Source organism: Nycticebus coucang, chromosome 19 (genome assembly GCF_027406575.1).
Source record: "Nycticebus coucang isolate mNycCou1 chromosome 19, mNycCou1.pri, whole genome shotgun sequence".
NCBI classification, from domain to species: domain Eukaryota; kingdom Metazoa; phylum Chordata; class Mammalia; order Primates; family Lorisidae; genus Nycticebus; species Nycticebus coucang.
In genome coordinates, this window is record NC_069798.1 from 58202287 (window position 1) to 58227221 (window position 24935).

The 24935-nt window shown below is 40.0% G+C and overlaps 2 protein-coding genes across 8 annotated transcripts in view; both read left to right on the top strand.

Moving 5' to 3' along the window:
• Window positions 1-24935, top strand: part of TNFRSF11A (TNF receptor superfamily member 11a) — a 374190-nt gene that overhangs the window by 185572 nt on the left and 163683 nt on the right. The window lies entirely within an intron of this gene.
• Window positions 1-24935, top strand: part of ZCCHC2 (zinc finger CCHC-type containing 2) — a 63100-nt gene that overhangs the window by 3351 nt on the left and 34814 nt on the right. For 5 of the 7 annotated variants that reach the window (XR_008376046.1, XR_008376045.1, XM_053572057.1 and 2 more), the window contains exons 2-5: window positions 13279-13390; window positions 16454-16530; window positions 18651-18722; window positions 23026-23138. Coding sequence is in view for 5 of the 7 variants with exons in the window: in XM_053572057.1 (XP_053428032.1) it covers window positions 13279-13390; window positions 16454-16530; window positions 18651-18722; window positions 23026-23138 (374 nt within the window). In the remaining 2 variants the exon portion in view is untranslated. The remainder of the gene's footprint in view (window positions 1-13278; window positions 13391-16453; window positions 16531-18650; window positions 18723-23025; window positions 23139-24935) is intronic. The other 2 variants (XM_053572059.1, XM_053572061.1) reach the window with 2 other exon arrangements.

Consider the following 24935-nt stretch of genomic DNA (forward strand, 5'->3'; position numbering starts at 1 on the left):
CTCAAGGAATTTGGGGGCTGGAAGGAGTTTAGGGATAATTTCTAGGACGAACCCTGCTTTTTATAAAGAGGCTTCTGTGAAGTGATTTAGGTTTTAGGACCTGTTTTATCAAACTCAGATGTAATGCTAGTACACAGCATTTTCCTTGGTGAATTTGAAATTTTATTATCTTCTGGTGCCTTTTTACTACTAGTATGTGTGTGGAGTGATGGTAAAAGCCCATCCCACCCTTCAGCCTACTCATTAAAATATTTCCCACAAGTCCTGTTTGCTACACAGCCATTAAATTTAAAGAAGAAAGTACAAATTCAGGAGCAATGCTTACATATTTTTTAAAATGTTCTTACAATAGGATATATCGTAAAGGTAACCTTAAATCGTAGGTCTAAAGGAAGTGTCCCACCGTGGAAAGCTTGTATCATTCATATCATTACAACCAGGATACCTGATTTCTGATTTTAACTGCTAGGAGTCATCGTTCCTTTCTCTTTTTGTATGTTTTGCTTTTCATGGGAGTGTTGAAAGGAATCCTGACGAAGGGGAGGCATGTGTGCAAACCAGAGTAATGGGATTTTTATCTTGGCTGCAGTGCGTGGCCTTTTCTGGCCAACAGAGAGTGCTGGGAGTGGACACAGTGAGGTTGGGCATTTTGCCATTAATTTCAGCACGTCATTACTTATCAGGAAGTGCCCTGTGCCGTACCCATTTATCGAAGTGGAGGAATAAATGGTAGGGGTAGGTGTACCACAGGCGACGCTGAAGGCTGTTTCTAGACACTCAGTATGGGCAACGTTTTTCTCCAGCAGTAGTTTAGGGTTATCATAATAAACCATTCACTTATCATTAAATTGTTATGACCCCGCATTTCCCCCAGCTGTGGCTTGTTCTGGTCTTAAAGACATTTTAGTGGGTCTAGCTGCTCCCGGGCTGTCAGTCCAGGGGCCGCGGGAGCGGGTGGGCCGAATTAAATCCTGATTCGCTACAGTCCAACCCAGCCCTCCCTTGGCCCTCCGCCGCCGAGGTGCACCCGGGGAGGGAGTGCCCACCTCTGGATCCTCAGGGAGGAGCCGGAGGCTCGTGCGTCCCTCGCGTGGAGACGCCGCTGGCCTCCGGAAGGCTCCAGCGGTCACGCGCGGCCGCAGACGGCGATTTGGGGCCTGTCCCGTGGGGCTCCTCCCCTCCCCCGCCCTGCAAAATGGCGGCCACGCTCGCCGCCCACGTGACCGGCGCGCCGAGCGCGCCCTCGGGAGGGCGCCCCCTGGGCTTCGGCCAGAGAAGGCGAGGGCGCCGGGGCTAACGTCGGGGGTAGGGCCGGAGCGGAGCACCACGGGGACTGTGCTCTCCGGGAGCGCTGGGCCTGACGACAGCCGTGGGAAAGGCTGCGTTTTATCGCCTCGGAACTAACCTTTTAGAGCCGATATATAACTTTTTAATTGCTTGAGAATTATTATTTTTCTTACTACTGTCTAAATGAAGCTTTGTGGTGCTCCAAACAGCATATTCCTTTTAATTTTCTTTTCTATTAAAATAGGGTATATTATCTCAGAATAGTGTCGCAGGCTGTCACAAGGCTTATATCCAGTACCTAATATAAATTAGCTTCTTAGGGGGGGAAATTTAAAAACGAATTACGTTTACAGGTAGAACGTGTGTTTAAATACCGATTTTTTTATTTTCTTTTTTTATTGCTGGGGATTCATTGAGGGTACAATAAGCCAGGTTACACTGATTGCATTTGTTAGATAAAGTCCCTCTTGCAATCATGTGCCTCGAAGTTGACCAGGGGCAGAAACTATTAAACATATGCTTGTACTATAATGTTACTAGTTGAAGGGACAGGCCAACAAATTGCCGCTAAAATATACTTAGTAGGTCATGTTGGAAAAACCCGAAGATTCTTTTAAAAGTAACATGTCCAGAGTTTTCTGTGTGATTTGGATGATTGTTAACGTTGCATTACAACTTGGATGTTGGCATATTCCCTTTAGGAGGCTTGTACATAAATCTCAGAGAGACTGTTAGTACGATTGCATATAGTTCTATAGATACGCCATTGAGCATTTGTGAAAGCACTTAACGATGTCCTAGGAAAAGTGTGTGATTGATGTAGTTTCTGTGTTATAAAGTACAGACTGTGTAAATAGCATAGCTGAAAACACCTGGTTTTAAAAATGGGTCTCTTTGTATAATTAGGAACTCAAGCTATAATTGTGTTAGCAACAATAAATTGCATATTTTTAAGTGATGCTAGTTTTGTTGCTGTATCAGCCTGCTGTTTCAGGCTCTTGCTAGAGATTAGCAAGACAGGCAAGCTTCCTATGTTTGCAGGCCTAAATACATTTTTTAACTGTTCATGAAAATAGATACTCTAGTTTTGGGGGTTTAGTCCCTTAACTAGCAACACAAAAGTATAAGAACAAAGAATGCATAACTGTTACAGTAGAGGTTGTTGGTATGGCATTTCTTTGCTGTGTTTTGTGTTTTCAGGATCCTCAAAATCCTGAGGTTGGTTGCTTGGTTTGGCAAATAGTAATGTTTGAATGAAATAAAATGTAAACTTTGCATACTAAGACCCACAGTCACCTTGTGTCTTACAGTGTCATTTGAACTCTCAAAACGTGTGTGAACTCAGTACCATTTGAACACTCAGTTAGTGAAAAAAAAAAAAAAAAGGAAACCTTGAAAAACTTGTTACTTTTTCATAGCATAGGTTAATTAGCTATATTGTACTTAATAGACCAAATACTTTGACTCATTTTGCAATACAGATCATGTATTGGTATTGTTGGGGCTTAAAAAAAATTCTTTTCAAAGAGTTTTAACATAAATGATGCTATTTCAAAAAAGAAATGATACTATTTCAAGGTAACTTGAGTATATATGTGGCAGCCAGAATCCTAGTGAGCAAGTAACTGACTTAAAATGAGAGGGGAAAAACTGGTTGTCGAGATTTCAGTTTGTATAATATTAGGCACTAAAAAGATGATTTTTAAAAATGACTTTTAAAAAGAACAGTTTTAATGCTCACTGATAACAAATACCTTTATTTAAATTTGTTGGCCTCTATTGGGATATTTGATATTTTAAAAGGAATAGTGTCAGCAGGCAGTGGGTGCTGCCTGAGGCTTTCCTCACTTAAGTCAGGGATGGTAATAGCACTTATGCTTCCTTGGGAGTGTTAGGATTCAGTGAACCAGTCATTCATAGACCGTTTACCAGGCACCTACTGTTCAATAAATGTTAGTAGTTAAATGTTAGCAGTTATGGGTAAGAGGTCAGCCTTGAGTGGAAGGTGGTGGTGGAGGAGTGGGCAGGTTGAGAGTAGGAAGAAGAGGTAGTGGTCTTTCTTAGGAAATTTTAGATTGGTTTGGCTGCTGCAAAAAATCCCTTTAATTATTAGAGCCTTTGGGAAGAGAGTTTTTAGATTGTCAGAGTTAAGTAGAGATTATTTTAGTAGCTTTTTAGACTATCGGAGTTATGTAGTAAATTATTTTAGTAGCAAATAATCATTAAAATATTGAGTATCCTTCCGCAGTTGCATTTTTCTGTACAGCAGTTTTCTCAGGTAAGAACTTGGAAAAAGTCTTCCTCTTTGTCCTCCACAAAAATAGAAAGTGGGTGTTGAATGTGGTGAGGACACAAGTTCTTTACAGTTGGCCCTCAGTATCTGTGGATTTAACCAATCTTGGGTCCTTTCACAATTATGTGAGAAAAACAATTGTGTAGAACATGTACATTCTTTCTTGTCATTCACTGAATGATACAGTATAACATAGCACTGACATTTTATCAGGTGTAAGTAATCTGGAGATACTTACAATACACAGGAGAATGTGTATAGGTGTGGTATGCAAATACACTACACAGGAGAATGTGTATAGGTGGTATGCAAATACACCATTTTATATCAGGGACTTCCACTTTGGATTTTGATGTGTTGGGGGAGGTCCTGGAACCAACCCCCACAGATACCGAGGACTGACTGCTATGTAGCTATACAGGAAATTTTTGTGTATACTTTTTTTTATTCAGCCCTCCACTAGTTCTGTGATGTTAAGTGGACAGTTAGATCCCTGAATGTCAGTCTTATCTGTAAAATGGTGCTAATAACCTCCTTTTGAGGTCATGGTGATAAAATGCACAGTAATTTTTGCATACTGTCTTGAAAACAAATTCCCTGTCTAGTACTCCATACATTGTTTTTTTTTTTTGAGACAGTCTCACTTTGTTGCCCTTGGTAGAGTGCCGTTGATAGCTCACAGCAACCTCAAACTCTTAGGCTCACGTAATTGTTTTGCCTCAGCCTCCCCAATAGCTGGGACTACAGGCACCTGCCACAACGCCTGGCTATTTTTAGAGACGAGGTCTCTCTCTGGCTCAGGCTGGTCTCAAACTTGTGAGCTCAGGCAATCCACCCACGTTGGCCTCCCAAGTGCTAGGATGCCCAGCTAGTACTCCATACATTTTTCTTTGCTAAGGCAAACCTGGTTGTTTTGGGTAATGTATTTTCTTTTTTTCTCTTAACACAAAATACTCTCAAGAGTTCAAGTGTTTGAGGTTTGCTGTGAGCTGTGACGCCATGGTACTCCACCAAGGGCAACATAGTGAAACTCTGTCTCAAAAAAAAAAAAAAAAAAGAAATCTGGTATACATGCTATGGATAAAATAAAGCCAAAGGAAGCAATTCTCTGGGTCACAAATCATTAAAATACATATTTTTCCCATATTAGACTTAGGGATGGAAATGAAAAAAATACATATTCTGAATTTAGATTATCATTAACTCCATGCAATTTAAACTACTTAAATATTTATCCGTTTTTCACATTTAGCCAGAAAACTATTCTATAATTTATAGCTGTTTTGCAGTTTAAAGTTACATAATTCTTTGTTCAAAGCGCAGACTGGAATCTAGGGATAATTAAGGAACATTTTAATGCCTTTTTTTTTAAGTGTTAAGTTGGGCAATTTGTTAAGCTTTTAAAATATTTTTGTTTTTCCATGAGAAACATTAAGCTAAATTTTAAAAAGAGAAGCAAGAAGGCCCACACTACTCTGAAAGCTGACTGAACTTTAATTTTATTGACTATTTTTTGTTAACGGAGGGCTGTGTATAACAGAATTTCTTCTTCTTTTTTTTTTTTTTGAGACAGAGTCTCACTATGTCGCCCTCAGTAGAGTGCTGTGGTGTCACAGCTTACAGCAACCTCAAACCCTTGGGCTTAAGTGATTCTTTTGCCTCAGCCTCCCAAGTAGCTGGGACTACACACGCCCTCCGCAACGCCCTGCTATTTTTTTGTTGCAATTGTCATTGTTGTTTAGCAGGCCCAGGTTGGGTTCGAACCTCCAGCCCCAGTGTATGTTGCTTGCGCCCTAACCCCTGAGCTACGGGCTAGGAGCTAGTATTTCTTTTTCTTACAGAATTCTTTGTCACAAAAGCCTCATTCATCCAGTAACTTTTTTTGGTTCCTATTTATGTATACAGTCAATCTAGAGGGGAAATGCCTAATCTCGTGTTTATGTTACAGGTGGTAGAGTGGCTGGGCTGGAGGTAGTTGGTTTCCTCCTGTTCTTCCTATGCTCCAGGGAACATTTGACCTTTAATTCCTCTCTGAATGCCTTAGCTCAATAGAAATGTTTTATGCTCATTCAAGAAGTAATTTATCTGAGGTCAGATTGAGATTTTGAAAAGGTCATTTTGGTAAGTTATGTAGTCTTTCTAAGCTCCAGAGTGCCCAGTATAAATAAAACAGGGATGTCACTCACATCTATTTCTTGTAACTGTTGTGTGCATGAATGTGATAATGGTAAAAAGTAGTAAGGCTATATGTATTATTCAGAGAAGTGATTAGCATAAATCAGTTGCAGTGGATGACTAGAAATGTGGGCATTTGAAGAGATAGTAGGCGTTGGGTTAGAGAGGGCCTAACAGGTTATTTTAAAGGAATAGGTTGTCAACAGATTGCAGTGGGAGCCAGTGAAAATTTGTGTGTATGGTATATATCTCACTCACTGTCAGCTGTGATTTTACAGTTAATCTGTATGAAAAGAATACATCATTGATTTTTTTGAAAACAGTTCTAGATTCATTAGTTCTCTCAATGGTACTATTATACTCTGGTCACTGTGATTTGCTAGATAATCTTAATCATCGTATCCTGTCATATCCTGAATCCATCCTCTTCTTATCCTTGCCTGACACCATTCTCTTTTGGAACTTTATGCTTAGACTTTTACAGTAGCCTCCTACCTGATTGCCCTTTCTACCTCTTTACCTTTGAATACTAGTGCCAGATAAATCTTTCTAATCATTCAGTGACCAGTGGACCCTGACCTCTTACAGGTCTTTGCCCTCAAAATCTCTTTTGCGCCCTCTTTCTTCATGCATCCTGCCCCTCATTCAAGGCTGGGCTCTCGCCATCACTTCTTGCACAGTGTTCTCTGGAATTGTCCTTGTGGCAGTCTTGAAAGACTCTTTGCAGCCACCAAATTCAATTCTTTGCACATATATTGTTATAATTTTGGTATATCTACTCTGTGCCTTTGTATTATTATCAACTTACTAGGGTTTTAAGTTCCCCAAAGGCTCCAGCATCGTGCCTCATCTTTGTTATGTATCCTGATTGCTCAGTCACAATCTCCTATGCTTAGGCTTTTCAAGTATAGTTTTGAAAAAGACATTTCATTGTAAACCAATATATCATACTGGTACCATATAATGATTTTTGTCTTATTTTGAATTATACTTAACCAGTCATGAACCTCATACAAATATTTGGAAATTTATTATTGTGGAAATAATAAAAGGAATTATATTTAGATAAAAAGCATGAACAGTATATATTTGAACTGAATCTTCAATGGATGGGTACTGAATAGTTGTGTTCTTTCAAAATCAGACTATACCGTTCTCAGTTAATTAGGCTTTTGTGCAGGGGGATGCATAATTGCGGCAAACCTAGTGATGATTTTTTGATAGGATGGAAAAGTCATAGATTACTAATTTCGTTTAGTTAGTTGACTCTAGGGAGTCTTTAGTGTTTGATCTCTGACTTAGGATATACCTGAGGGATGGTGTGGTCAGCTATGGAGTTGGGATACTACCTTGCTTGTGCTTAGGAAGTTAAAAACTTACTTTGGTCATTGAAGTGAGTGAAGTAAATATTGTGGAATTTTTGTGGGTCTTGTTAGGAATGTCTAAATTGGGATAATTTTCTAAAGTATAATTGTTTTTTGTTTTCACTATCAAATGGTTGAAATTCTGTAGTGCTGCTATAAGAGACTGCATGATCATATGAGAACCAAATGCTGTAGTGTTCGGGAGCACTTCCTTGAGTAAAAGGTCATCCCTCCCTCCTACAAAGCGCTTGCCCGGTGGCATTGAATAGATTTGTTAGTTTGAGGAACGTACCCATTCTAACAGGGGGCATTAAACACAAGTTCTAATGCAGTTTTTATCAACACTATGATGTTTACTGTGCTAAAAATCACTTACTACCAGGGATCCCTCTTAAACTCTGTAAGCTTCGATTTCTACATGGTTCCAAGAATGTTTCTGCACTGGGGTGAAAGCTGTGGCTGTAGCTGTAAGAGCTGGGATGCCTGGCAGTGCCATGGCCTCCCTCATTGTCACCTCTTGTAGGGCAGGGGTGTGGTGAAGGAGGCTGTCAGAAAGGTGAAATGTAGTCTGGGGAATCACGCTCCGGTGTGCACTCTACTCACCTCACCTCAAAACATCCCAGTGTGGGGATTTAAAGACTTGCGGGCCATTGGCTAGGAATGCATCAGATCCTTGCTCACCTTCCTGGTCTCTAGGATTAAAATGGAGAGCTTTTCCTTCTGTAGTGAGAATAGAAGGCTGGTAAATGAAGCACAAATGCTAGTGTTACAGACGGGACCCCCCGTGTTGGTGTAGGCTAGAAAGCCTTTACCCCTACATCTCTCTGAATCCTAAACCATTGTCATTTTGTGATCTGATACAGAGTTTACGTTTTTCACTAGTCTGCCTGTCAACTAATACATGATATTCTTTCAGTTGAAACAGAAGCGTGACAAGAAGTTTTTTGCTTTTGTTTTTTTCTTCTTTTAGAGACAGGGTTTTGCTCTGTGCCCAGACTGGAGTGCAGTGCCCTGATCATAGCTACCTGTAACCTCTGAGGGATCAGGCGATGCTTCTGCCTCAGCCTCTTAGCTGGGGCTACAGGCACATGCCAGCATACCTCACTGTTTTTTTTTAACTTTTTGTATAGATGAGGATCTCAATAGCCCGAGCTATTCTTAAACTCGTGGCCTCTTAAGGTGCTGGGATTGTAGACAGGAGCCAGCATAATAGGCCATGGAGAGAGTTTTGCAAGGAAAATGTCAAGGCTAGTTCATAGGTAAAAACTGCTGCCCTCACTTCTCTTCTAGTAGCCTTCTGTGTCAGCATTCTTTTGCAAGATCTTCCCTAAAAAAGACAGTGAGGTTAAAAATTTTAACTTTTTTTTTTTTTTTGCAGTTTTTGGCTGGGGCTGGGTTTGAACCCCCCACTTCCAGTAAGTATATGGGGCCGGCACCCTTCTCCTTGAGCCACAGGCTCTGCCCAACAGTTTTAACTTTTAAATTTGTAATAAATGCTTAGCGTTCTCAAAAAATGTTTAGGAAGTAATAGTGGTGATTTTCCCTGCCCCTTCTTGCTTCATCCATCCAGTTCCACTCCACGCCCACTCTGCACAGGTAAACACTGTTAATTCAGAAATGTTTTCCGAAGAAGTTGTATAGTTATTGTAGTAGCCAGTTGTATAGTTATTTCTGATGTGTGTGGGCTGTGATGCCTAAGAGGTTACAAAATTCAGTAAATGGTTTGTCATCCCTAATATCTGGAGTACATTTGCCCAAGCTTTAAGATAGCTAATTCTGCCACACTCTTCTTGGTGAATCAGCTTATAGCCACAGTTCTTGTTAAGCCAAGCAGTAAATCACATAGGAAGTGAGTCCGTAATCATAGTAGAAATCTGGATCCTACTGTTGCTGAGGCGTTGATGCCTTGGGCTCCCACCCTGTCTGAACTGTTCTGTCAGTTTTGTTGTTCCAGTGCAATTACAAATATATTGCCAGCCAGGTTTCTTCTCACTCTAGAACTTGCCTTTTTACCAGATGCTAGGAATTGATTCAAGGCATCATTGTGGGTTGAATTGTGCTGTTTCTTGAGTGGAGATTAGACAAACCTCTACCTTTTCTACCACATCTTCTCAGGAAAGAGATGGGCAATAAGTAATTCTTAAATTCTCCCCAGCCTCTTCCCTCTTCTTCCACAAAAATGGATGATATCTGACATCTCAGTAATGTTTCTATGAATGAATTATCTTCTGATACTCAAATCTTGCTTAAGTAGTAGTATGTGCTTTAGTTGCAACCCTGATTATTTGAAGAATAGAATTTAAAACATAGAACTGTGTAAAAAATTAACCTCAAAACTTAGAGGCTTAAAACAATGACCTGTTTATTACTATTTCTCACAGCTTTGTGAATGAGGAATTTCGACAGATAACAACCACCACCCAGGACTTTGTCTCTGCTCTAAGGGGTCTGAGGTGCAGTGGGGCCTGGAAAGCTGTTTGGACAAACCCTCTTCTCCACGTGGTCTCTAGAGTGGCTGCTGGGAGGAGAGATGCCCTTATAAGTGGTGGCCCACGAATCCCTGAGCAAGTGTCCAGGAGTCCTGGGCTGAGGCGTCTTAGCACCTGACCTCAGTGGCACATTGCTGCCATTGCTGTCAAAAGCCAGCCTGGACCCACTGGGTAGGGAATCAGTTTCCATCTTTCAGAAGAGTATCAGAGAATGTTTGGTTATTTTTACCACAGAAGCTTAATAGAAGGTTGTTATAAGCCAAAGTTAATTTTTAAGTCTCATCAGACAAATTGTGAAAACTTGAAAAGAAGTTGGTGAAGTTAGTTTAAAGAAAAAACTGTTACTGCTTGTTTTTATATTGGGAATGTCTTGGCATTTTAAAATTTACAGTCTACATCAAGAAACTAGAGGAACTACAGAATATTGTTAGATGAGTTAAAATAAACTTCCTATACAGCTTGACCTTTATTAACAAAATGAGACAAGTATGACCTTTGTTATAATAGTACGTTTTCACAGAAGAGTTTTCTTAGGACTGTCCGGGCACTAGACTATTTCACAATGTTCCCACATATAAGAATCTCGAGTATGTAATTTTGATGGGTCTCAGCATGTAAAAGTTAGATCTGAGCGCTCACTGGCAATGCTCTGTAGACCACCTGAATCATACACAGTGCATGGATCTGTGCTCAGCAGTGAACTCTGCGAGGACGCAGGGCCCGGGACAGAAAGGAGAAGACTGCGGCGCACGCTAGGATTCTTTGTGTGCTCGTGCATATTTTTGTAGTCTTGGAATTTTTAAACTGTCCTCTTGATCAAGGAGGGAAAAAATTCTTCACTTTTCACTTGGTCCTGGCGCTTGCTTCTAACTAGTTTTTGTAAAGTGCTGATTGTGGCACATCATCTGTACTGCATGTTCATGGGACTCTGAACTGAATAGAGAAAGTTGGTGTAATTTCTCTGTACAATTCCATTAAACCAGCAGTTCACAGATTTTTAAGGCACCCTTCCCCTGCTGAAAGAAAGATAGGCACGTGTGACCCGCTTGAGGGGAGCAACCGCCCACTGTTGAGGCTGCTGAACGGCAGGATCTGATCTCTGCAGCTCCCTCCTGCAGCTTCAGATTTGTGAGTTTATAAATAGCGTCTAAACTTAGTCTAAATGATCTTACAGCGTTGATACATGCTGAGACTGGGTGGGGGGGAATACATTTAATTAGTAGACATTTCACGGGTTGATGAACTTCGGTCCTTGGATAGAAACTCAACCTCCGTTTTTCTCCTTAGACTAATAAAGAGGAGTCTATTTCCAGATTTTGTTCCTAAAGTTAACTTCAGACTTCAAAAGTATGGTTTTGAGTGAAAGTAAACTTTGTTACGATTGCTTCAGTGTTGGTGGAGGCAGCATAATTGTTTCACTTTTTTATTATGCAATATATGTATGTAATATAAAGTATCCCATTTTACCCCTTTTTGAGGGTACATTTCAGTGGCATTAAGTGTGTTCACAGTGTTGTTGTGCAATCATCGCCACTGTCTAGCTCCAGAATTTTTCTTGTCATCCCAAACTGAAATTCTGTACTCATTAAACAATAACTCTTTCTTCCTCTCTCCCCACCCCCAGCCCCTGGGAATCACTGTTCTTTATGAATTTGACTAGTATAGATAACTCTGATGTAGAATCATATACATTATTTGTCCTTTTGCGTCTGGCTTATTTCACTTAACATACTGTCAAGAGTTCATTTTATTTTAAAGGCTGAATAATAATACAGTTGTATGTATATGTCACATTTTGTTCATTCCTTGATAGACTTTGGAGTTGTTTCCACCTTGTGGCTATAGCGCAAGTAATGGTGTTGGGAACATTGGTGTTTGAGTCTCTGCTTTCACTTACAAGTGGAATTGCTGGATAACATAGGAATTCTCTGTTTAAATTGTTGATGACCTGCTGTATTGTCTTCCATTTGGCTGGACATTTTACATCCACCACCAATGCACAAAGGTTCTATTTTCTTCACTTCCTTGCCAATTCTTATTTTCACTCTTTGATAATAGGCCGTCCCAATGGGCATGAAGTGGTATCACATTTTGATTTGAGTTTCACTAATGAAAACTCTTGTTTTTTGTACATTTTGTATTGATTTATAGTTGAAAGTGTTATTTTAAATTTATAAACCGCATGAGCCATGAAGGAAAATATTCCACTCTAAGAAATAGTTGACTCATTCAACTAAGCTTCCTCCAGTTAACACAGCTATTTGAGAAGATTAGAGCACTTTATTTTTTTTTTTTTGACTTTTGAAATATTTACAGCAGTGTTAATTTTTTGAAAAGCAAAATCTTTCTTAGCCAAATGTGGTTTTACTACTTTGCAATAAAGGATTATTGGGTATGGGTTAGGATATACATTATTTTATTTAAAAGAATTTACATCCACATTTTAAAAAATAAGTACTATCACAAATGGGTAAATGTCATCAGACTAAATGTTTGAAAAGTTGGATGTTGACGGGTGGGAGGGGCAGTATCTGTGCTGTCCTATGTGGACAAGTCTTATTTCCTTGACTTTCTAAAGGAAGACACACGACAAGGCTGAAGCTTAGCTTCCAAGAAGGTCCAGGTGGTGCTTTCTTCTCATGGTACATCTGTGGACTAGTAACCCCTCTTTGTTGTCAGGCATGTATGATGAGACAGCAGAACAAAATAGTTTAGATTGAGATTCTTTAGAAATTTAAGATCTTCTGTTTGCTTCATTTATTTGCATAATTTAAAAAAATCAATGTAAGTTATTTACTGAAGATTTGTAAAATGACAATTGGTTCTTGAAACTGAGTTGATTTTTGCTGTGTTTTAAGATTCTGAACATGAGGCAGGGATAAGGTGTGAATTGTGACAGAACAGTGACAAAGGGTTGTTTTATTTTTTGGCTTAACCAGCATATCGCAGTAATAATTGGTACATGACAGTGCTTGACGTCTGAAGAGCTGTGTGTAAGTTTGGCAAGGCCTTTATTACTCTAAGCAGTGCATCTGGGAGTCAAACTTACTCCACTTCACTAGTGGATTGGCCGAGCAAACTCAGATTTAGAGCACCTCGTTGCTCTAGATTACTTAACTTTAAATTCACTGTCCATACATAAAACATGTTCTTGTTGGGAAAGATTTGGAACAGATTGATAATATACCTTTTGTAGGAGTTTTTCCTAATAAAGCATCTTTTTAGACTGCCACTAAAACCAAGCGGTATAAAAATTGTGTATAATTAATATTAAAAGTACAAATCTCCTTGCCTATGGCTGATCAGGGTAAAGGGTAGCATTTATTATATATGTTTCTTCAGTTCTGCTTCATTATGACACAGAATTGACGTTGGCTACTCTGAATAATCATGTGCAATTTTTTTATCTCCCAAGAAAATTGGGACAGTAAATAATTGATAGAGAAAATTGCTGTGGGACGAGAATAGGCGTGGATGGCTCTTCTTTTACTTGCTGCTCTGACCTTTGTGCCTTTCTGCCTTTTGTGTGCCATCACCTATTTGAGCTCTGAAAATTGCCATTTAAGTGGTTGTCGTTAAATTGGAAGACTTGAATCTGGCTTGTTTCTTACGGGATTCCTTACTTGTAGTCTGCAGTGTAGATTAACATGTTCCTCTCTTTTTCATCTAGAGCGACTCTGCTCATGGTGATTATGTGCAAAGCAACGAGACCAGTTTAATAGAACAAGCCCCAATACCTCAGGATGGACTTACTGTGGCCCCTCATAGAGCTCAGCGAGAAGGTATGCTGTCTGTTTTGTAAATTTAAAGCATTAATGCATCAGAAGATTATAGGGTACTATTTACACCGATTAACTCTTAACTTACAATTTACACTCTTTCTTGGAGTAGAGCAACCATTCTCAATCTGTGGGTCATGACCCCTTTGTAACAACTCGTGGCGTTAGGGAGGTTGAGAACCACTGGAGTAGAGCAATCCTGCTGTCTGAGGTTTCACTCAAAAGCTAGTCCTCCCAGTTCTGCCCCTCTGCAATCTGGGCTCCTGCTGTGCAGCCCTAGGCTTGTTCTAGCATGCACTTACTTGGTCTGCCTTACAGCAAGAGGCGGTTACTTGGTTTCCCTTATCTTGGCTGTATCTTAAACTTGGTTGCATACTTCTAGAGGGCAAAGACCTTATCATATTCCTGAAGTATTTAGAATAGTGCTTTATCTATAGGATGAGCTCATTTTCTACTGAAAAAGAAATAAATTTTACAGAAGTTCACTGTTTAAGAGTAAATAAATTCTTTATAAATCCAGTCTTCCCATAATATGCAGTTTTTAAGAGGACTGGAATGGGAGAATGAGAGAATATTGCCATCTAAAAAGAAATGAGGCCAGGAGCGATAGCTCATGCCTATAATCCCTGCACTCTGGGAGGCCGAGGCTGGTGGATTGCCTGAGCTCAGAGTTCAAGACCAGTCTGAGGAAAAGGGAGACCCTGTCTCTCAAAATAGCTGGGCATTGTGGAGGGGCGCCTGAATTCCCAGCTACCTTAAAGTAGGCTGAGGCAAGAGGATCACTTGAGCCCAAGTATTGGAGATTGCTATGAGCTATGATGCCACAGCACTCTACCAAGGGCAACAAAGTAAGACTGTCTCAAAATAAATAAATAAATAAAGAGTTCAGACAGTCTCTTTTCATTTGGAGAGTCTATTAACCCTTGCTGGGAGAAAAATTGAAATGGAAAATGTAGACTGTCCGCTAGGATTTAGAAGAGCCAAGGGTATTTGATAAGCATTAAACTTAGTTATCATGATCTTGAATTTATGTCATTATATCATCTTTTAGTCCCAGTGATAATCTTTCTTGTTTAATGCATTTTTCCTCACAGTGGAAAAATAGGTCTTAGTGTTTACGGTTGAAATTTATGTAATGACCACTTCTGTGGGAGGCTATCACAGTTCTCCTGTCTCTCTGACTCAACTACCCTAATCTAGACGGCTTCCCCCTGAGCTCATTGGACATATGGGTAACCTAAAGCAGAGTTTGGCTTAACAATGAAGGTCCTTTTTATGTTATAAAAATATTTTGCAAGAACTTAAAGATTATATTAAGAAGCTAATAATCAACTGAAGGTGGTACTATAGCTGATTTTTCTTACATTCCTAACTTTCTAAAAGGTATATGTGATACATGCTTTTTAGTTTTAATTTATGGGAATCGGATGTGTTCTTATTCTCAGCCACCCCTCACCATATACTCTCTCATCTCGTCTTGATGCTGGTCGACGACAGTAGGCATAGCTTGAAATCAAGGCTGAAGCTATAGCCACATTCCTATATCCTGTAATGTCACATTGGCTTTTTCTGCTAAGCTGAACTTGGATCTGACCCAAAAAAACCTAAGATTCCCACCCTTGGGCCACGTGATTTGCAGAAGTAGAGCTGGTTTGTTTCTGAACACAGATTAGTTCAAAGGTTTTTACTTAATAGCATCATTCTTTAAATAATTTAATGCAATAGCATTTGGAAACAGCAGATCCTCCCATCCCACTTTGGCCTCTGTGCTGTTGCACTGAGGTACAGGCTTCTTGACTGGCTTCTGAGATTTTCTTTGGTCTTTGCCCTCAACATTTCTGGCCTACAAAGGAGAAATTGGCCCAGAAATAGGCCACCCAAACAGTCTGTATTTGAAAAGTTGGCACAAAATATTGGTAATGGTGTGTCCTTTATTGTGAACTTGTTTTCCTGCATATTTCTATGTCGTACGCTTCAAGCCGCCTTGTTGCCCACCTTCCATGGTCTTTAACATTTCTTACTTCCTCTTCTATATTTTCATCACTTCGTACATGCTATTCCATCTGTTTTTACTTCTTCCTCTAAGGCAAACTGAATGAACTTCCCTTTTCCTCATTCCTGTTCCCCTGAGTCCAGCAGTGACCCTTCCTATTATGTTGAGTTACTTTGCTAACCTCTTTCCCACAACGTTTATTGTAGTTGTTATTACCAGGTTTATTATTGTATAGGTACTATTTCTTCTACTTATACTCAGAGCAACAATCTTTTTTTCTTAAGTCTTTATATTATACTCAGTAGATTAGCTCTTTTCAAATTGGCTCTATTTCATTTTGATTTATTTACTAAGGTGATACTTTTATCAAAGGAGGTGCAAAATGAGGAGTTGGGGGTTTATACATTTGCTTACCTTGTAAATTAACTTTTCAGAGTAATTGTTTTTAAGTTGAACATGATTTACGTTCACACTTTTCTCTCTATAATTCTGGAAAATTTTGCTACAGTGAAGCTTCTTTGTTACTATAATGTTCAGTCTATATTTACCATTTTATGGTATTAAAGGTTGCATTTAAGAAAAAACAATTTTTAAATTCCCAGTTAGAAATTTTATTAGCTTGGTATATTACTTTTGAATAGGATTTTTTTTGGATTAAAAACAAAAGTAGATATTTTCTAGCATATACCTACTATGTATAAATAATTGAATGAATCAGATTTACTTGATCCTAAAGTGCTTTATTTTGGTAATCTGAATAATGATTTTGAAGATTATCATTTAGAAAAATATCTTCACTGTAGGCATCTTTTATTCTTCTAAAAATCTTTGGTGTCAGCAGATTGCTTGAAATTACTCAGTACTGAGCATGTTGAGTGGATAGAGAAAAAATTACCACACGGGTGTGTGGCACATTGCTGTTGTGCGTGTTTTTTTAAATCTCGTGGTCTAGTAGTAAAGATGAAAGTAAAAAGCTTAATTGCTAAGTATTTTTCAAATTTGAAGGCTACTTTAGGTGACTGAAACATGTACCTGGTCTTTGCAGAAGTCAGCGTGTGTGTTTTTTCTTTCAGCTGTACACATTGAGAAGATAATGTTGAAAGGAGTCCAGAGAAAAAGGGCTGACAAATATTGGGAGTACACTTTCAAAGTAAGCGATTCTCACCCTCAAAAGATGTCTGATGCACTCTGTTAAATTATCTTTGGAAAGCTTACGGCAAGTTTGCTAATTTAGGGGATGAAACTATACATGTGCTTGTTTTTAATTAAGGGGATGGTACTGTTTTTAGTATGTGCTGTATGGTTTGCCAAGTGTTTTTGAAGTTGTATGTTACTAAAATTACTCTGGCTGTTTTATTAAAAAGAAATAGCCTTAGATTTAGGGAGGAGGTTAAGAAGTAAGATGTATGTTTAAAAAGTAAAAGTGAACCATTTGTGCCAGGATTTTTAAAATCACGGTCAGAGCCATTATCTTCCCTCGCATTGTTTTCTCTGGCATTTTCCTCCTCCTCTCCTTTCCCTGTGATGTCTTTATTCCCTGTTCTGTTGCCTTGTCTGCCCTCCCGTCTCCTGTCCTCCTTGCCCGCTGTAGATCTCCTGATTTGTCATTCCCAGGGGAAGACTCTTCTTGTCTCCTTTTGCCCGTCAGCTGCAATAGCATTCTTCTCCCAGAGCCTCCTTATTCCTGCCTGCTTGGCCCCACTGTGTAGCCCTCTGGCCTAAGGTTAGGCTGTACACACCCTGAAGCCCAGGGGAATGGCGCCCCTCCACAGGCGTTGCCTGCCACATGGAGTTCGTTACTTCTGATTCTCCTGCAGAATGTTTTTTCCTTCATCCGAGGTGTATGCTACCCTCTTACTTTTGCAGAGATCTTTCCAGTAAGATCATCCTCTCGTGGAGAGCAGGAATCTTCATGCATGTCTGACTTTCTCAGGACATTTGCTAAGTGAATTTGAGGACTCTGGCTTCTGCTCTGAGGGTGACAGATCCTTAGTTGGCAGTTTCAGTCCTTGTCTCCGTGTCTCTCTATGGCACGTGTCTCATTCTTTGCTCACTGTGCTCAGTCACATTGGCCACTTTTGCTGCTGGCACTCACAGCTGTCCTTTTTGAAGGCCTCGCTGTGCCTTTCCTAAACGGCTCTTCCCCCAGACTGAGGCACAACCAGCTTCTAGCTCAGAAGCTCCCTCCAGGATGGAGGGACAGCCAGCGTGTACTGCCTACTCTCGTACCATGCCCTGCTCGTTTTCTTCAAGGTACTGATCATTGGTGGAAATGCTTATATATTCATTTACGCTTACCTGTCTCAGCTAGCAGAGACGTCACTTGCTTTATCCGCTTTTGTGTCTCCTGACACGAGTCAGAACAGTGCCCAACATAAGTAGCTATTCAGTGAACGTTTGAATTTAAAAAACATTTAAGAAATACGCTAGTTAATACAGTAGTTTTGAGAGTTGCTGGATAAAATTCCATATGTATTTTTAAAGCATCTGATTAAAATGCTTGTGTTGTGATTAGTTAAGTCTTAGATATAGCCCAAATATTTGTTTAGCTGAAATAAAATTGTAGAGTAAAAATTTTTAGTGGGCTACAGTCAAGTCACTGAATTAAAAAGATCCAGGAGTTAGGGCAGTGTAATAGGCTTGAGTTCTGGCTCTTGCTTACTCAGGGTCACACCTGAGTAAGTAACTTTTTTGAGCTTCAGGTTCTCCACCTGAAAACAAGTAATCATACCTACCGCTGGGCCTCTTAATAGGATTTTAAAGATCTGAGAGAACGATGAAATCTCTTCATTAACCATAAAGTCCCATAAAAATAGGAATTGCTTCTACCAAAGAGCAGCAGTAAACTCTAATTATTTCTCTTAGGACTGTATATGTAATATAAGTTTCAGGAGATAGAATCTTCCTCTTTGCGTAGTACAGATCTACGCTCTGAAAGTGTCATTTTAGAGTCCTGTAACTTCACAAAAAAGAATAGAAGACATTGCCCTTTCTCAAAAGTTACTAAAATGTAGTAACATTTTAAGGTAGCATTTTAAAAAAATTGTGCAATTTGAGAAGAGTTATTAGAAAACTTTTTTGAGTAGAATATGTCAATGTGCCGTTAACTTTAATAATTTTGAAGAAAATATAACAATGCCAGGTTAACTTATTATATTTCTAATTGTTAATAAAATTTAAGTAAGTCCCTTTGTTTTACACATGGCTTTTTTTCTAGCCGGTTCCTGCCTAAGGAATAACCATATAATATGTGTGTTTTTTTTAAATCAGGTAAATTGGTCTGATCTTTCAGTCACAACAGTAACAAAAACCCACCAAGAACTACAGGAATTTCTACTGAAGGTAAAAATATAGATTTTTTTTTTTTTTTTTTTGGTTAAAATGATTTTTACATAAAATACAGGATCCACAAACCTCAATGTCAAAACAAACACCAGGAAAATTAAAATGCACAGGTACAGGTTGCCTCAGAACTCTGAATGACCGATAGCTATAGAAGGCATCATGTTCCTCTGAACATGTTTTCTTACCTTACATTACTAACGTAAAGAAATGGCGAAGGGGCTTCGACACTTGAAAGAACTGGAACCTGATTCCTAGTTCCTTGCAAAATGTGTGCATTGTTCATGGCTGCTTACAAGGGTACTTCCAATGAGAGTGTGTCCACAAGACGAAATAGGGCTTGTTTTTGTTTGGTAGTGGTTCTCAAACCTGATTATTAGCTCCCTCTGGAGACTTCCTTTAAATATTTTTCCATTTCTTTCTTCTTTGGGTTCCATCTTTCCCCTATCCCCCCTTTGAGAGAATCTCCAGACTACTGAGAATAAGAAGATAATGGAAACAGACAGACTTGCTGAGGTGAAAGGTATCTTAGATCATTTTGTTCAAACTGTCACCTGTTTCTTTTATACTAATCTGATTTTATTGCAAAGTAAATGAGTAGAAATAGAAATCAAAAGGAGGCAGTAAGTTTAAATAATAATTACTATTTCTCAATAAGCAAATATTTTAAAACTTACTGTTAATAGATAAAGCAGAAAGTCTAGAAACACAGAACATTCCCAACTCAATTACTAAGTTTTGGGTACAGGCGTGAAGTTATTAAACCTGTAACATCTGAAGTTTTCAGGGCGTTGCTGGTTTTTTAGGTCTCTGCTTATCATCATTAAGTATACTTTGATGTATACTTTGAAAAGAGACTGTTTTTCATAAATTGGCAGAACTCCGAGCAGCACATGAGATGCTGGTTCTCTGAAGCACGTAGTTCTCCGTACTGTCAGGGTTCAGCTGAATTTGTTGTTAGTTCCTCTGAAGGGAGTAAAACCCAGGGATGGCTTGAACGGTTGCATTTTCCTGTGGCTTATTTTAATTTAAGCTCTCTCAGTGAAGGGCCAAGGATTCCTTCATCTACTTGTTCGTGACCTGCCTGTGTGTAAAGATGGTGGGGGGTGAGTTTCACTTAATTTCCAGTTGCCTAAGGCCACGTATCAGCTCTGTACAGGTGAGGGGAAGGGAGTGGTCTGATGTCGGATCCAGGCAGGTGTCGTCCTGAAGGCAGCATGCACCCCAATTGGATGGAACGCACCCCTGGTTGATGGTCTGATTATAGAGGAAAGTGAGGGGGGACACCCCTCCCACTCATAAACACACACTTTCTTTTTTTTTGGCAGTTTCCAAATCATTTTATTCAGAATAAACACACACTTTCAAATTCTCTTCTACCTATTTCTAACTTTTCTATCTTGATAGAATAAATTCATCAAAGCTTAAGGACAAGTAATTATGATCAGGCTTCACTTAGTTAGGGAGCAGTGTCCTTTCATTTTCCTTCTTCTGTTGCCCTTTCCATGGCAGGATCCTAGTGGTGGCAGGAGAGTTGCAGGGGACAAGAGCTAAGGAGTGGGTGTCCAGCGTGCTGCAGAAGCAAAGGGGGAGCATGCAGCTGACCACCTGTCTCTTCCCACCCCCAGACCTGGCACCCAGGCAGAGTCCTTTCTCCTCAAGCTTCAGCTGTTGTGTGTCTTAACACGTTGCATGTTTTCAGTCACATAGTGTTTCTAGAAACTAAGGTGCTTTTAAAAAACTGCAGCCCCAGAGAAGTAATTAAGTCATGAATTTTTGAAAATCGTGATAATTGATGATCTTGTTTAGCCAGTATTTGAATATAGTATTTTTCTAAAATTGTGTATATGCCTCTGTTGCATGAAATAATCAGCAACAGTATATACTCCTAGAAATAAATTGCCTATTATAAAATATCCTTTCAAATTTCTCCTATCCTCCTTTCCTTTTTACCTTTCTTTTAACATCATCTACAAAAGTTTAAGAGCAGAACCTGTCCTCTTGACAGCCTATAAGCCGAGCCCCTTTACCTTGTGTGGACGCTGTCGAGCAGCACTCCTAATTACTGTGCTGTGGAAGTGTGAGTTTGAAGTCCGTGCTTTCCAACCCTTTCCCCCTTGTCCTCCATATCCTGTTTTGCTCTGCTTCTTAGCACTGTTGTTTCTCAGGACCAGAATGTCTGCTCTGGGTGGGCAGAGTTTGTCTTTCTTCCTTCACTCAGGGTCTGCAGTGCCTGCAACAGCACCTGAGGCACGGGAGGAGCTTGATTGTTTGCTGATGAGATGAATGAATGAGAAGTGTTATAGAAACTATGTTGCTATGAGGTTTTGTAGGTGGTTATCCACTGGCCACAGTTTTTAGAAAGATAAACTTGTACTAGCTAGGTACAAGAACCTTCCATTACTCGGGGCTTGTTCTAAGGCTGAACTGGTGCTCTGGAGATGGGAAGCTGGGTATAATACAACCGAGAGGAAAGAAAATTAAAAACAAGTGGTAGACTATAAAAGACATTGAAAGCTGTAATTTTTTTTAGCAAATTGCCTGCCTTTAGGACTGGAAATAGGCTCTGGAAATTGACATGAAAATACATCAGTTTGCAAATACTGAAGCCCACATATCTGCCCAGTAATGTGAACAAGATCACTGACTTGGTGAATATTTATGTATTATTGCCTTCACTCTAGAAGAACCATCAGGGATTCGGTAGCTAAGGTAGACTTCTTCACTAAAACTGGTTTTCTTTGGCTGTGTACAGATATTCAGGAGAAATCACATTTAAATGGGTAATGTGATATATGTCTGGTGTTGTAATCCTGTATTAAAGTGCTAACATCAAACCATAAATACTGAAATGAAAAGCAATTTCTTTGTTTGGAAATGTGTAGATCTAAAGCCTTTTTCTTCTCCGTTAGTGAACATGGTTTCCACAGTGGGTGTGTGGCATGCCGACAGAGCCTTCCATCTTACCAGGTTAATAAAAAACCAGGGAGAACTTCATTCTGACAAAGCTTCATTCTTGATTCCAAAGTCTAGTGTGCCTAAAATTAGGAATGTTTTATGCTTCCTTTGTTAAATTTTTCTTTTTTCTTTTTTTTTTTTTTTTTTTTGAGACAGAGCCTCAAGCTGTCACCCTGGGTAGAGTGTCATGGCATCACAGCTCACAGCAACCTCCAACACCTGGGCTCAAGCGATTCTCGTGCCTCTGCCTCCCAAATAGCTGGCACTTGTGGCACCCACCACAATGCCTAGCTACTTTTGGGCTGCAGCCATCATTGTTGTTTGGCGGGCCCGGGCTGGATTCAGACCCACCAGCTTAGGTGTATATGGCTGGCACCTTAGCCGCTTGAGCCACAGGTGCCGAGCCACCTTTGTTAAATTTTTCATTTCTAAATTATTGACCCAGAATATTTATATTTTACAAAATATTTACTTTGGATTTCTCAAAACTCAATATATAAACACTAATTTGTATAGTTTTTTATATTCCATTGGGGTTCCTCAGATACTGATAATGGTTTTATCCCAAATTTTACTGAAAGTGCCAGTAATTCAAGAATTGATAGCAAAGATGAGTTATCAAGAATCAAATGTAAAACTTTGAATTCTTGAAAGACTTAATTTTACAAAGAGTCAACTTGGAACTTTTTTGAAAGTAAACAATTAAATAAAATGGCAAAATTTTATTTTTAATTAAAAATTTTTCTTGGTCAAGTGATTTTCGTGTGTGTGCATGCGTATAGTTCTAGCACACTGTTCTAAAAGCACTTCCATTGCATGGAGGAAAAGGTCACCACACCTCCAATTGGTGGCTTTTATATGAGTAAGACCGAGAATCCCTCACCCTCTTTCATGCTCTGGATCTGCATTGCTGCGTGTCGGTGGCAGTCTGACATTGCCTGAGGTTAAAATGTAAAACAGGAGGCATGAAAGTGATAACTATAAAGACAGAAATAACAGTTCAGAATGCTATTCCAGGATAAAAATAATACTAGCTCTGCTGTGCAAAATGTTCAGCTCAACTGGAGAACCTTAGCATGGGAGTCATTTCAGCGTGGCAGGTGAGACTTAGAGTGTTAGGTACATGCAGGTATGTCCCAAAGTGTGTTGAATGCTCTGGGTTCCTCTACCTTGGGAAGCACTGGGGTGTGATCAGAAGTTGTTGTATTTCCTGATGGACGATTTGGAAAAGGAACTGCTTTTAGGTGATTAATGAGCAGGAGTCATTTACCTTCTGTCAATGCATCTGACTTGTAACATCTTTACCAATAAGTAAGAAACTTAACATAGTGTTTTTCTTTTGTAGCTTCCGAAGGAATTGTCTTCAGAGACTTTTGATAAGACCATTTTAAGAGCCCTGAATCAGGGTTCTTTGAAAAGGGAAGAACGGCGACATTCTGACCTAGAGCCCATCCTAAGGTAACAGTTTGCCTGACACTTAGCACCACAGCAGTACAGACAGGATAGGGTACTGCTTAGAATGGGGTTTTCAGGAGGATCACAGATTCTTTCATTTGGAGTAGTTTTCAAAAGTTTTTGAACTTTTTTGTTCTATTTAGGTCTAGACTCATAGTGAAAGATTCCAACTCATTCCATTGTTATTCTTTTCAATTCTCTGATATCATTAAATTTAGTTGCTTCTAAAATATGTAAATATTGAGTAAAACCTCTTATTTTCTCTGTAAAATATTTAGGAAGCCTTTGTCCAAGAGCTCAGCTTTGGAGATGTTTTTTGTTTTGTCCACTTGTCCAGTAGGAAGCCCAGGGTGACGGGTGGGAAGTGAAGGTCAGCAGCAGCCACACTTGCCGGGCACCTGCTATCTGCCATTTGCTCTTCTGGAACCTCAGTGCTGGTTCATCAGGGTCAGAGTCTTGCCCTCTCAAAGCTGTTGGGCCACTGGGAAAGACAAGGTGCAGGTGAGATCTTGCCTTAACCCCCAGAGCCTGCCATGGCCCATAGAGAGGAGAAGACTAAAGACCCATGTGTGGGGGGCATTGGTGGCACAGGGTCCCCACGGAGGCAAGACCGGTGTGACTGTGGATGGGTGGAGGTAAATTTATCGTTTCATGATGGGAGTTGAGGGATCTTTTGCCTAATGATTTATATTTTCTCTGAAGTAAGAGGTTTGCCTAAGGAAGGGATAGATTGAAGGTGCAGGATCAAATACTTGAGAGTAGAGGGGTTTACAGTTGTGTGCCCATCTGGAGAACAGCCTGATGAAGACAGCCTAGTAAGCTGGACAAGTTATAGAGCCCGGTTGAGACTGAAGATTAGTAAATTATCATGGTATTGGTTTGTCCTGTTGAATGAGGTGTTTTGTTTTTGTTTTTTTAATTTTTCAGCAGTTTAGGTCAAGCATTAAAGACAGACGGTTAGATATGTCCTGGGTGGGAGGTTTCTTGGATGTGACAGAAAGATAATGGGGTAAGGGAATTTAATTTAGTTCCATTTTTAACACAGGATGGGCAGTTAGATCTGAGCTGGACTGGTAGAGTGAAAATGGGCGAGTCCATTAGAGCGGAATGAACTGTGCTTGGAGATTCGCATGTCTTGGGAGCACTTAGGGAATCAAGTGGGGAGAGGCTGGGGCCTGGCAAGTGGGTCTGGAGGCCATGGTAAAGGTCGGAGTGTGGTTTTGGCAGTCATGACACTCACCCCTCTCTGACGGCTCCCCTTTAGAAGGGAGATACATTCAGAGATAATAGCCAAGCAAACATGCTGTTTTCCTGGAAACTCGCAGTCATTAAGTGAATTAAGTAAAAGTGTTGTTAAAGCCTGGGTAGCACAGGGTCAAGGCTTCAGTGGGGTGTCCTGTTGTCTGCCCTCTGAACCTTAGGGTGACCCAACTTGGGAAGCAGACTTGCCAAGGGAGAGCAGAGAGGCACATCACTGACTGACCCCCCCACCCCCACCCCCCTGGAGAACTGGGCTCAGTGGGTGTTCTTGTGGTGGGGGAGCTGAGAAGAGGCGAGTGTTCCCTCCTTGATGGAGACGGAAATCTGGGAGGGGAAGAGTCCTTTTCATCATATGACAAGATCCCAGTGTGACTGTGGAAGTAAGTGACTAGAGTAAATATGAGGTAGGGGAAATCTCTGGGGAAAAGGCAGCTGCACAAAAACCCCAGTATCAGGTTTGGTGCCTGTAGCTCAAGCAACTAAGGTATCAGCCACATACACCAGAGCTGGCAGGTTCGAATCCAGCCTGGGTCTGCCAAA